The 13,986-nt window shown below is 47.9% G+C and overlaps 1 protein-coding gene across 2 annotated transcripts in view; it reads right to left on the bottom strand.

The window, feature by feature from the left end:
- RIOX1 (ribosomal oxygenase 1) overlaps positions 1-13,986 on the bottom strand; it is a 216,805-nt gene that overhangs the window by 45,961 nt on the left and 156,858 nt on the right. For both annotated transcript variants that reach the window (XM_085612190.1, XM_085612189.1), the window contains exon 13: positions 2,151-2,250. In XM_085612190.1, coding sequence (XP_085468316.1) covers positions 2,151-2,250 — 100 coding nt within the window. The remainder of the gene's footprint in view (positions 1-2,150; positions 2,251-13,986) is intronic.

Here is a 13,986-nt window from a genome sequence, read left to right as displayed (position 1 = left end):
CCTTGATAGGATCCACGATTTATGAGCTTACTTCCAAATGCGAGGCTTTCACCTTTTCTTCTTTCACTTCGTGATAAGAGGTCGATACATACAAAGACTTGTTCCGCCACATTGGTTCGTACCAGGGAGGTTAGCGGTATAGTCCCACCGATGATTGCGTGCTCTGCCGCTAGGTCACGTGTTGCGTGCATCGTCACTCGCACGCATCACGTGAATCGACAGCGGAAGTGTAAATACGGAGGGCACGATATCCAGGCAGTCTACTCGGCTCCAGGAGAGACGGAGTCAGGAGGCAGCGCACCACTCTTGATGAAGTAAGGGGATATTTGGCCAGTAATTGTGAGGGGGGCTAACTACATCTATGCCAGAGTTACTCGAGGATACTATCTCTGCACTCGAGTAAGCGGTAATAACATAGAGGCCTCATTATGGATAGCAAAGTTCTGCCCCTGTACTATATGTGTGTGTATGTGGGGGGGATAGATATATATATATGTTTATCTGGACACATAAGAGTCATCGGGGCCCCAACGGGATGTGAAACAGGGTAACGTTGCATATTCCTAATAACAAACAAGGTATGAGGTCTGGCATATACACGACATTGAGGGAATTTTGAAACACGAGTGAAATATCGTGTGTAGGAGTATGTCAGCCGGTATGAATTACGATCCTAGGAATTGAATACACTTTGTGTTTCCCTCCCGCAGTGTTTGACTACAGAGGGTCGCTCTCTACTCCAGTGCCTTTTTAAGCAAATTGCTTAATAAACTCTGGTAAGCAATGGGAAAATCTCGATATCGCATGATCCCATATGAATATATCTAAGACCTTCTTTCTAATATGAGGGTAGTAAAACCTGAATACCCTTGGAATACATGTGGGGGTGATGAGAGATGTTTTATCACATGTGTTTCGGCATGTTTCTCCTTGTGTGTGATGCACAAAAATTATATATACAGGGAATTTTATCTGAATGGGTATTTAGCACAAAAAAGAGTGTGCTTCTAAGATACCACTGGGAGGGCTATTGTTTGCCTGTTACACTATGATGATAGATTTGATTACCACATAGATTATAATTCTCGCTACACCAAATGGGTGATTGGCAATTTCTGTTGTTTGTCTGAGAGCACACGTGATTAAGATTTTATTTTTCGCTCTATGTGGAAGTTACTTTCGTATTCTTTCTTTCAGTTCCTAATTTTTGAAGGAGTAAGTTATAAGAGGAACTCCAGACTGACAGGTGGAGTATAACCCACAACAGTGGGAAATAACAGGGGTTTGGCAAAAGGGCATGTGGATCTAATTTGTCCTGAGGAATGCCGGAGATTTAGTTTTTTGAACCGGCAGAAACATGTCGACTGCTATGCAGAATGGAGGGGTGGTGAGCACTTAACTAACTCACTCCACCACCATCCATTTGGTATATAGTCTCTTCACATATATATACCTTTTTAACCTGACAGGGGAATCCAGGAATAAAATTATTAAAGAGATATCCCTGGGTCAGTTTTAAGATTTATCTTTTCTGCACTAAAGGATCCAGCCTTCTTTTGTTTTCGTTTATATCATTGTTGTAGGTCTACCCCTCCCTATTGCTCCGCCTCTAGCGTTGGCTTGCGCAGAGGCGTTAGTAGCAGCCCGATGATGAAGCATGCCACAACTCGTTGTGGGTGAGGGAAGTTTTCAAAAAACGTGTGTGCTTTCTTTAAAACATTCAGCAATTGCTAGTTGAGTGAAGCCGTTCTCCCACCCTACCTCCTGTTTTGTGTAGGTATACTTAATTATTGAGGAGGTTGAGGTAGGGTTTGCACCTTCTCCCCCTTCCCTTTGTTGTGAGTAAAATAAAAGCTGGGATATACACCACAGTGTCTGTACTGACTTTCTAAATGTCAACTATTGTGCCAAATTAACCTGCAACTAACCACAGTGATCTAGTTTTCTAAGCAATCGCCATCTGTCTGCGTCCAAAGCGTTCCTACTGGATGTTGAGATGCTGTAGTTAACAGGCTTTAGTATTTTTGAATTATAATCAGTAGAACTTACCTCATCCCGCTCTGTTATCAAAGAGGGGGTCTCCTAGAAATCAAACATACAGTAATGAAACACAGAACCAGCAAGAACAAATTCAGTCAACTGTACAATACCTGTAGGTCTACTTCAATGTACTTTGGCTCCTCCTGGTGGTATACCCTGGAGTTGTCTGCACTGTAATACAACCTACAATAATCAGCTTCACTGCATAACCTAAAAAACAAAAAACAGAATAAATTATAAATCATTTACCGTGCAAACTGTAAAACAAATCTTAACTTTCAGTTATAACAGTTAAAAAAATATATTTTGAGAATCAACTTCACATCATTACCACAATGCAGGTGAGAGCTTTGCACCCGTCACAGATACATGGATGGGGTCGACGAAACGAAATCAAGTCTACTGGCTAATATTCTGTTAACAAATACAAAAGGCGTCTCCTCCTCCTCCTTTTTGAAAGATGTAAGGGATGTACCAATGTTTGTGGCTGCAATTGCCGCTGCGCTGATCAGTTACCCACCCCAGAGTTGAAGTGATCCTGATTTGCAAAGCTGAAGTTGTTTCATTAAGGTAGCTTTCCTTTTGGAAATCGTGTTAACCTCCTCAGGTGGGGCAGGCAGTGGTCCAGAGGACTAGCACCTGTGCTTCTATTAGACACCTGCTGCTTTACAACATATATATTTTGCTTGAACAACAAACATATTTCTCATTTGGGAAAGGGAATGCAGATACGGAGGTCTGTTGTACTTTGCTGGGCTTCATCCCTACATGTGTGGTCAATCAAGGAATTTCATTTGATAATGCACTTAGGTCGCACTGCAGTCGGTGTACAAAGTACACATTCCTGGTTTGCTAATAGCAATAGTGCAACTGATCCATGGTTTACAATATAAATACAACCGTTAGTAAGTACAGCTGTGATAATACCGTTACAATATAGCTCCAGAGCAATTGGAGAAACTACTCTTAAACCCATGCAGAGAACTGACCATATACACACAAACCTTTATTTAAAAAAAAAAAAAGAACTTCAAAGACGGCTCTTCATTCTTTGAAGCTAGGAGTTTTTTTTAAATGTTCATCTAAGTTCATAAGTGATTCGGCAAGCTAACATCTGAATACATCAGGAGACAGCTGAACTGAACACAGTGGTAATTGTACGCGTGCCGTGGTCTATAATGGCATTTCTAAAGTTCAAGGTCTAAAGAGCACTGAACAATCAAGGATAAAGACTTCCAAAGACTTTGGTTTGTCTCTGAAAGTATTCATGATCTCTTGTCAGACAAAATAAAAGGAAAGGGCCAAAGCTTCCTCCCCTTTATAGCACCAAGAAAAATTAAGTTCAACACTAAAGGGACCTTCATCATCCATGGCAAGGGCAGGCAGGAAAAGCTGCAGAGATAGCCTGAAAGACAAACAGTATATGCTGTTATGAAAAGCCTGATAGTATTTACCACCAACTGAAAGTACTCTGTGGCAGGAAAGACTGGTCACTTTATTTTTTTTAAATCCTTTGAAGTAGAGAAAACAACATTGCGATGAAAGTAAGTATCCTATGACTAGGCATTGAGCGACAGTACAACGATGACCAAGTGCCCCAGGTCTTCAGAGACTCAGTTTCCTGGCCTCCCTAACAACATCGAACACCTCAGCCATGAGATCCAGGCACTTTTAATACAGCACAATAGGAATAACTCGTTCAATAGGAGCACACACCACCCCCCTAAATTCATTTCATTTCCCCCCGATTTGTGTTCCATTTATGTGGCAACCTCTGTGTTTATGAACCACCTTTTCCGTCTGCATACACCAATTGAAGTCTTTTTTTCAACTCCTTCAGGGTCGGAGTTGATGTAGCCCTCCACATCCGGGCTATGTTACATTTGGCCACAATAAAACCCAGCGTCACTCAGAGGCGTTCTCTACTATTCAGGTCGGTTATATTCCAAATATTTAAGAGGCACCTCTTTGCTGATGGTGACAGGTCACCCCCGTAAACACTCATGAGCTAGGCCGTCCCCGCGCCCCACTAATTCTGGAGTGCCGAACAGTCCCATATCATATTGAAGAATGCCCCCTTCCGGCCTCATTCCCTGGGGCACAGCGCAGACGCAGCCCTGCTCATTTTAACCCTTGTTATGCAGGCATAGTAAGACCTGTGTAAAAGTTTAAGTTGCACTGGTCGGAATCGTGAGCGTATAACCATCTCCCTCGGGATGCAATTGCCTCCGGCCATTTATCGTCTTCCAGACTCCCTAGGTCACACTCCAAGCTTTCTCGGAGTTGAGGAGTTTAACAGTTTGCCGTAAATTAGTGAAATCACTTTTCTCCCCATGTAATCATCAAACAGCCTATCTTCTAGTGGTGAGTATTCAGGGAGATCCTCTCCCTTTGGTAATGCTTTGTGTAGGACGTAGCTGATCTGCAGGTAGAGATATGCCTCTATGAGTGCTAACTGTTAATCCCTTTGAAGGTCTGCAAAGGATAATGTCTCCCCATGCGCCCAAAAGTCCCCCACTCTTGAAAGGCCAATTAAGTCCCATTTGTCAAAACCATTTTGTTTGGCCAGGGTGTCCCATTTCGTTGTATCCCAAAGCTTTGCAGCGCGGGTGATCCTACCCCACCAACCCAGCACTATCAGTGCAGTGTGCTATACTTGAAGTGTAAGGGAAGTCGGAGTTGGGAAGGAGTTGGTAAGTCTCACCCTCATAGATGGTTCCAAAATAGCCCCCGGGCTGCACATTCCGCCTATCCATTTTGTAAGCTGTCTCTTCTTCCGCAAGATGAAACTAATGAATGACGGTAACGAGTTGGTCCACCTAATAATATTTCTGAGGTGTTAGGTGTGCTATCACACTGTTTTACAAGCCCATGTCAGTTTCGCAAACGATATTCCAGGGGAGCCCCCATTCCAGAGGAGTGTGAGCGTTACAGTGTCCACTGCTTGAAAGTATGATGGCCAGTCTGGGTTTGGTGTATTTTGGAGTTTGTAAATAAAGTGGGGCAGGGACATCATTTTAAAGAGAGACGCTTTTCCTAACAACAATAGGGGCAGAGTTCTCCAGTGCTGGACATCACTTCGCAGACACAGGTGGGGGCTCAAGATTAACCTTTCAAAAGGCATCGGGGTCTCTGGTGATATAGATTCACAGATAGCGGAATCCCTTCGTGACCACCTGGTTGACTTGGCATCCTTGGCGTGGTTTTCCTTTGCCTCTTCCTCCTGTATTTTTGGACGGTATGCTGGATTTCGTTTTTGTGGGCTTAGATGCTTTGGGCACTTTGCCACTGCTTATCAGTGTCAAAGTGCAAGTGCTCACTGGTTAAACTGTGATTTTGATTGGTTATCCATGATTGGCATATTTGATTTACTGGTAAGTCCCTAGTAAAGTGCACTAAGTGTGCCAGGGCATGTAAAACAAATGCTATTAGCGGGCTTGCAGCACCGGTTGTGCCATCTACATGAGTAGCCCCGTAAATGTGCCTCAGACCTGCCACTGCAGTGTCTGCATGCACAGTTTTTAAACTGCCATGTCGACCTGGCAAATGCACCCATATGCCAGGCCCTAACCTTTCATTTTCTTACATGCAAGGCAAACCTCAGGTAGGCCCAAGGTACCCCCATGGGCAGGTTGCAGTGTATGTGAAAGGTAGGACATGTGCTGGTGTGCTTTACATTTCCTCAAAGTGAAATACTGTGCATTTCATTTCTCACTACTGAAAGGCTAGCTGTCTCATAGGTTAAAATGGGGGCTACCTTGTGACATCTTACAAGTATAACTTTCCAATGGGACAAGATGAAGGAATTGAGTTTAGGCTCTCTGAACTCCGATTTGAATAAATCCCCTTTTAGTAAAGGTGGTTTTGAAATTAGTTGTTTGAAAATACAACTTTTAGAAAGTGGGAATTTTCTTGTTCAACCATCCTGTGTGCCTCTGCCTGTTTGTGTATTCACCATCTGGTTTTGGAGGACAGGAACTGGGGATGTGCATTCACTCTAGACAGGCACAAGGGGTGTGAGGTGTGTCCTGCTTTTCCTAGGTGACTCATAGCCAAATTACATTGAGTGGTGGGCAGAGTTTTCTCTAGCACCTGGACAGGCTGTGTGTGCTCTGCACAATGCTGTCTTCACCTCCTGTAGTGAAGCTGGACCAGGCAGGACAGAACTAGTTTTACTGAGCTCAAAGACTCTGAAACGAAGATAACAAAGCCAAAATGGGGGCATAAATATTAGAGCGAAAACCCCAGAACTTTAGATCACTTCTGGAAACAGGAAAACCTTGCCAAGAACAAAAGCTGAAGAGCTGTGTGAGGAGCACTACCCATTCTGTGTGAGGGGTGGGTTGACCTGCAGTTGTATTTTCAGTCTGTGGGCAAAGCCCGAATCTTTTTACCTTGCTGTGGTATCCTGCTTGAGAAGATCTCCAAGGACTTGTGTGTGGTTGCCTCCTGTTGTGGAAGACTCAGGAACAACTAAGTCTTCCCCGTGCTCAACTTGAAGATTTACCACAAATGCTCTCCCCCCAACCCCCCCCCCCCCCCCCCCCCCCCTGCAGCCCCATTGAGGAAGGGTGTGTGGAGCCACTGTACCGGCATGTGTTGTGCAACACATGGAGCAACCGCCATGCAAGGCTCATGAGGGTGCCCAAAGTCCGGAAGAACCGGAGGGCATCCCGTTGTTGCCACAGCATGCACCATGCAGGCTACAGAGGGAGCCCAGCCCCACCTTGGCTGCTCCAGAGCTGAAGAGGACATATGGCGTCATTGACTGCTGCTGTGAGGGACAACAGCCGTGCACCCGGACGGAGCACTGCTGCGACCGAGGGCCGTCAGAGGCCCAGTCATTGCCTGGTGCTCGAGCAGAGTGGAGGCTGGAGACATGCATCTGCTCCTGTAACCCTATCCAGGGCCCTGCTCTAGTGAATAAGAGGAGCTCTTGTGGCGCAGCCAGGAGGGGCTGCCACAAGAACTGTAGGGCCGCCGTGAAACAGCCCTGTGACCATATAACAGCGATTGGAGTGAATATTCCTGTGCTCTCTCCTTCATGAATGGGTCCCCTCTTTGCACTGACATTTCTTTTTTAAAAGAGTGATATTGTGATAATACGTATGTTGGATTTTTTTTAAATTTTTGGTCTTGTCGTAATTTAGATAAAATATTACTTATTCTTCTAAACTGGTGTGGTGTCACTTCTGTGGTGTTTTCACTGTGTTACTGTGCATTGGGCGAAAAATACTTTTCACATTGCCTTTGGGATAAACCTGTCGCTTGTGCCAAGCTAACAAAGGGGGTGAGAAGGGTTGATCTAGAGTGGGTGACTCCCTCATGCTTGACTAGCCGCAAGGGCCCCTACTTGGGCAAGGGGCATACCTTTGCCAACTAGAGACCCCCAATTCTAACACCAACCATGCTGTGCCCTCTCTAGGGATCGCAGCGTAGCCCCATGCAGGACATATATAAGCAATTTGTTACAGTTGATTGTCTATCCAGAATATCTACAACATAAAGATGTGTAATATTCTGTCCAGAGTAGAATTAGAGTGTGCGACATATAGCAGAATGCCATCTGCATAGAGGGAAATGCTGTCCTCTTTACCTGCAGACCATTTCAAACCCCTAATTAAAGGTTCACCTCTTATTCAGAGCGCCATCGGCGAGTATGTGAACCCATGGAGTGTAGGTCCGCGTGCATAAATGTGACTTCGGTGGAGACAGAGTCTATTTTGCCCTGTAGAGCGGTCCAAATGCCCTGTATCGCTGCATTACATCCTCAAGGGCAGGGGTCTCCTTGGTCTGAGTGGCAGTCTTGGAAGGAAGTTGCTAACCCTCCGTCATAAAGGCAGTTGTGGAAGATTTTGGCTGTGCAAACTTGTCCATCCTGGTGTGATGAGCGGTGCGGGCCTCACTGCTGCCGGTTGTTACGGTCTTTTCAGCCTGGATAGCCACTTGTCTGGCCTTGATATGCTGGAGACCCAGGCAGTGGGGCAGAGGTGTGGAAGCCACCTCAGAAGTTGCCTCCAACCTGCAGAGATGGGATGATTCCATGGGGCACGTCGGGTTTCCTTTTGCCACCCCATGAACCCCTCGGTAGCTTCTCCTGCTGCAATGCATCACCAGCATCCTCAGGTATCATCTCTTCTTATGGACTACTCAAGGACCATCACTGCCAGTAGTGCTCCAACAAACTTAGGGCGACCACCTCTAGTGCATGGCAGCAGTACCAACGGGTCACTCAGCAGAGACCAGGGGTGAAGCATCAACACCTCAATGCCGGAGCACCACAGCCAGGACACCCCACCTGGCAACCTGATCCCAAGCAGAAAGTGTCAATATATAGATTAGGGGGCCCAGACCAGTACTGCCCCTCACTAGTGATCCTCACCTGTCCTCTTCCTCTATGCTTTATGGAAGGAGCTACCGTTGGGGGACCACTGAGTCACTCGCGATCAGCCAGCGTGTCCACTGTGGTGTGCAGGGAAGAATCACAGCAGCCACCGGGTCATGCAGCAAGGCCTGGCGGCACCTGCTGTGGCCCTGCACGAGAGACCTATTCAATGCCACAGTCACCTGAGGTGAGGGGCAGCGTGCTCCATGTTGCGTCCACCTCGTAATCTATTGGGGGCCTTTAAGGGCGCTCGTGCACCCGGTGATGCAGTGCAAGGAGCCGGTCGCAGCCGCAGTCACCACACAGCAGCTGCCTGATTCAGGCCTTAGGCTCCCAACTCACCAGGCACTTTCCCCAGGCACTGCTCTCAATGCCTTGTGCCAGTAAGAAGTCTCCTCCTTTGCCCCCATCTGCTGTGCACACTGCCCGGTTACACTTAGCTATATGATCTCTCTACTGTTTCCTCACGTCTTAGCATCCTGTGACCCAGGGTTACTCCATGCGGGCCTCACCACGCCATACAAGCCCTACTGCCGGTCGCAGAATCAGTGTCAGAGGACTGCTCTGAAAGGCACAGTCAGTATCCCCAGCGTCCCAGGAACACTCGACAACGCTAACAGATATTTTTACCAGATATCAAGGGTTTAGTGCAGTGGGCGACAGGAACCACTTTGGGAAGCGGCCATCTTCCTCTGCAGTTCAACTCTGGTCACTTTTGTGTTTCAAGTTGGTGGAAAACATGACAATGAGTGTGGCAGGCTGCTGTCTGGACTGTTGAGTTTTGAATATGCTACTTACCAGTATGCATCTGTTCTTGGCATGTAGGGCTGCTGACATTCATATCTGTGCATAGATCGCCGCCTAGTGTTGGGTCCGGATGTTTGCACGTTGTTGTCCTGGAAGAGTCTTCGAAGTATCCTGGGATAGGGGACTCCTCCCCTGGACTACAGTGCGCATGGGCATCCTCTCCATCCTCAGATTGTTTTTCGCCATTGTGGCAGTGATGGAGTAGATATAGAAAGTGATGACCATGCTTACAGTAATTCTGAGAGCTGCAGCTGCTACAGGCGCCGGGGAGGAGGGAGGGCGATATGAATGTCAGCAGCCCTACATGCCAAGAACAGATGCATACTGGTAAGTAGCATATTCAGTTCGAGGCATGTGGGCTGCTGAATTCATATCTGTGCATAGAATATATAGCAGTGCCCTCTTATTAGCGGCGGCTACCAGTGCCAGCTGCAGCGGTCTGAAAAAGAGTTTTGAGAACAGCCTGTCCTACAGCTGCCTGCTGTTTTGATTGCACATCTACACAATAGTGTTTGGTAAATGTATGTGTAGTGGACCAGGTGGCTGCTCTACATATGTCATGCAAAGGAATGTTTCCTAGGAAAGCCATTGAGGCCCCTAACTTACGTGTTGAGTGGGCTCGTGGGGGAATCGTTAAAGTACGTTTAGCCTTTTGATAGCAAATTTGGATACATTTAACGATCCACCTGGCTATTCCTGCTTTGGAGATAGCGTTACCTTTGTGGTGTGGGGCAAAGGCAACGAAAAGTTGTTGTGTTTTCCTAAAGGGTTTGGTCCTGTCGATATAATACATGAGGGCTCTTTTGACATCTAGTGTGTGGAGTGCCCTTTCTGCGACGGTTTGTGGGTTTTGGAAGAAAACGGGCAGTTCAATGGTTTGATTCATGTGGAACTGCGATACCACCTTTGGCATGAATTTGGGGTTGGTACGTAGTACGACCCTGTTGGCGTGGACCTGTATAAATGGCTCTTGAACGGTTAGTGCCTGGAGTTCACTAACTCTCCTCAAAGAAGTGATCGCTACTAGGAAAGCTACTTTCCAGGTAAGGAATTGAATCTCGCATGAGTGTAGAGGTTCAAAGGGTGGACCCATGAGGCGTGTGAGGACCAAATTAAGGTTCCACATCGGAGCCGGTGGGTGGCTTGGAGGAATGACTCGTTTGAGTCCTTCCAAGAATGCTTTGATGGCAGGCACTCTGAATAGAGAGAGGTGCTGCCTGGTCTGCAGATAGGCTGATATTGCGGTCAAATGGACACGTATAGAGGTGTACGCCAGATTGCATCGGTATAGGTGTAATAGGTAACAAATAATGTTTTGGATGGATGCGTCTAGCGGGTTAATGTCATTATTATTGCAATAAATGACGAACCTCTTCCATTTGGCTGCATAGCAAGCTCTGGTAGTGGGTCGCCTGGCCTCCTTAATGATGTCCATACAGTCAGGTGGCAGGTTGAGGTAGCCAAACTCTAGGACTTCAGGAGCCAGATTGCCAGGTTCAGCTGTTGCGGATCTGGGTGCTGAATCTCTCCATGGTTCTGCGTCAAATGCTCGGGTTTGATCCGTAGCCTTTGATGCGGCACCACGGAAAGTTCGAGAAAGGTGGTGTACCACGGTTGGCGTGCCCACGTTGGAGCAACCAGGACGAGCGTCAGTGAGTGTTGACGCAGTTTGCGTGCCACCAGCGGTATAAGTGGTGCTGGGGGAAAAGCGTACGCAAATCTGCCGGACCAGTTCATCCATATCGCATTGCCCTGCGACTGCGGATGTGGGAACCTGGCGGCAAAGCTTTGGCATTTAGCGTTTTCGCTTGTGGCGAATAGGTCTATCTCTGGATGACCCCACTGCTGGAAGTACGGTTGGAGTACTGATGGGTGTAACTCCCACTCGTGCATCTGGTGGCTGTGTCTGCTGAGCAGATCCGCCATCTGGTTGTCTTTGCCGGGGAGGTGTTCTGCCATGAGGAACATGTTCCTCTGAATGGCCCACTTCCACATGCTCTGAGCCAGATGAGACAACTGTGGAGAGTGTGTTCCTCCCTGCTTCTGTATGTAGTACATGGCAGTCATGTTGTCCGTCCGGATCAACACGACTTTGTTGCACAAGTGTACTTTGAATGCTTTCATAGCGAGGAAGATTGCCATCAGCTCTAGGAGGTTGATGTGCATCTTCTTTTGTTGTTGTGTCCATAGTCCCTGCACTGTGTAATGGAGTACATGAGCTCCCCATCCCTGGAGAGACGCGTCCGCCGTCAGTATTATCTGTGGGACAGGCTCTTGGAACGGTCGGCCCTTGCAAAGGTTTTGTGGATTCCACCAATGCAGAGAGTTGTATGCCCGACCGCTCACCAACACTAGGTCTTTCAACTGTCCTTGAGCCTGATTCCACTGACGTGCTAAGCACTCCTGAAGCGGGCGCATATGTAGTCTCGCGTGTGGGACTATGAAGATGCAGGAGGCCATCATGCCTATCAACTGCATGAACACTCGCGCGGGCAGGGAGTGTTGTGGTTTGAACTTGGAAATCAGCACTTGCATGCTGTTGATTCTCACTAAATTTGGCTGAGCTGTGGCTGCCAGAGTGTCTATAGTTGCACCAAGGTACTGTTGTACGTGTGCGGGCTGGAGATGGGATTTTGGGTAATTCAGTGAGAACCCTAGACTGTGAAGGAGGTGAATGGTGCGGGACATGTGGCTGGCACATTGCTGGGCTGACTTCGCTTGAACGAGCCAGTCGTCCAGGTAAGGGTAGACGTGTATGTGCTGCCTCCGTAGATGTGCCGCTACAGTAGCTAGGCACTTTGTAAACACCCTTGGTGCCGTTGTCACGCCGAAGGGAAGGACTCTGAATTGGTAATGCTGTCCTTGAACAGTGAACCTGAGGTATTTTTTGTGTGATGGGTGAATGGGTATGTGGAAATACGCATCCTTGAGGTCCAGTGTGGCTAGAAAGTCTCCCTGCTTGAGCAGCGGGAGGACTTGCTGGAGAGTGAGCATGTGAAAATGCTCGGAAAGAATGTATCTGTTTAGGGGTCTCAGGTCTAATATAGGTCTGAGTGACCCGTCCTTCTTCGGTATTAAGAAGTACAGGGAGTACACCCCCGTACCTTGCTCGTGGACGGGTACGACCTCTATTGCGCCTTTTAGAAGCATACTTTGCACCTCCTGCTGTAAGAGCGTTAAGTGCTCTGAGGACATAGGACGGTTTTTTGGAGGTATTGTGGGTGGAGTGGAGGTTAGTTCTAGACAGTAACCGTATTTGACAATATCTTTGACCCACCTGTCCGTGGTGATGGAGTTCCACGTGGACAGGAACCTTTGTAGCCTTCCCCCGACAGGTGTTATGTGGTCGGGAGGAAGGGAGAGGGCGTCACTGCTTGTTCTTGGGGGAGGACCTGGTGTTGCCGTAGCCGCGTCCTCTGCCCTTTGTACTGGAGCCACGATATCCACCCCGGGTGTTTTTATCGTAGGTGGTTTGTGTATTGCTCTTGTTGTATGTTTGCTGTGACCCCTGTCCTCTACCTGCTCCTCTAATTCCGGGGCGACGAAAGGAGCCGCTCCGAAAGGACTGAGTTTGGAGAGCCCCCATGGACTTTGCAGTGTCCGTGTCCTTCTTTATTTTCTCTAGGGTGGTGTCAACCTCCGGGCCGAATAAATAGTCGGGGTTGACAGGCTGGTTGAGTATGTTGTTTTGCACCTCAGGTTTGAATCCGGAGATTCGTAACCAGGTATGTCGTCGCAGCATGACACTAGTGTTTATGGCCCTGGCAGCTGTGTCTGCGGCATCCAGCGCGCACTTGATGGATGCGTTTGTGAGGAGCTGTCCCTCCCTGATGAGGATCTCTGCACCTTCTCTGAATTGGTCAGGGAGATGTTGGATTAGTTGCTCTAATGTGTCATAGTGCGCTCTATCGTAGCGAGCGAGGAGTGCTTGAGTATTGGCAATGCGCCATATGTTGGCTGCCTGGGCGGCAATCCGTTTGCCAGAGGTCTCTAACACCTTGGACTCTTTGTCCGGGGGAGGAGCATCACCTGTTGTTTGTGAGTGTGCCCTCTTGCGAGCATTCGCAACGACAATGGAATCCAGAGGTAATTGGCCTCTGATGTAAGTAGGGTCCCCAGGCGCTGATCTGTATTTTTTGTCGATCCTGGGGTTTATCACTCTTGCCCTGGTGGGTTCCTTGAAGATGTCCTTTGCTGGTTTGAGGACACCCTTCAACATGGGTAAAGTTTTTATATTTCTTTCTGAGGAAGCAAAAGTATCCATAAGAAAGTCGTCCTCGACGGTGTCCGAGTGAAGTTGCACCCCATGATTGGCCGCGGCACGTTCAATTAGAGCGTTGAATGCTGCCGTGTCCTCTGTGGGAGATGTTTTTGCTCCATAGAGTTGCGGGTCTTGTGCATCCATAGGTGCACCTGGGTCCACAGGGTCATCCCAAGTTTGATCAGGGTCTTTCTGGCCGTCAGGGTCCATGTCTCCGGGGTAGGGGACCTGGTCACCCATGTAGTCCCCCAACGCATCCGTGTCGGAGTGTGTGGGAGAGAAGGATTGTGGATCCTGGTAGGGTGAGTGGAAAGGTTCGTAAAGAACTGGTTCTGAAGCCACAGGCAGCTTTCTTTTTAGTGGAATCCTGAAGGAGTCCAAAGCCGGCTCCGAAGTTATTTTCCGTTTGTGGATAATCATCCTGCCGGTGTCGGCGTCGATTATATGCGATGGAGACGTCACCGCAGAGTGTTCGGCAGGCGTGATTGTGGTA

This window comes from Triturus cristatus, chromosome 6 (genome assembly GCF_964204655.1).
Source record: "Triturus cristatus chromosome 6, aTriCri1.1, whole genome shotgun sequence".
In the NCBI taxonomy this organism is placed as follows: domain Eukaryota; kingdom Metazoa; phylum Chordata; class Amphibia; order Caudata; family Salamandridae; genus Triturus; species Triturus cristatus.
The sequence above is the reverse complement of the archived record's forward strand: the minus strand, read 5'-3'. Positions and strand labels throughout refer to the sequence as shown.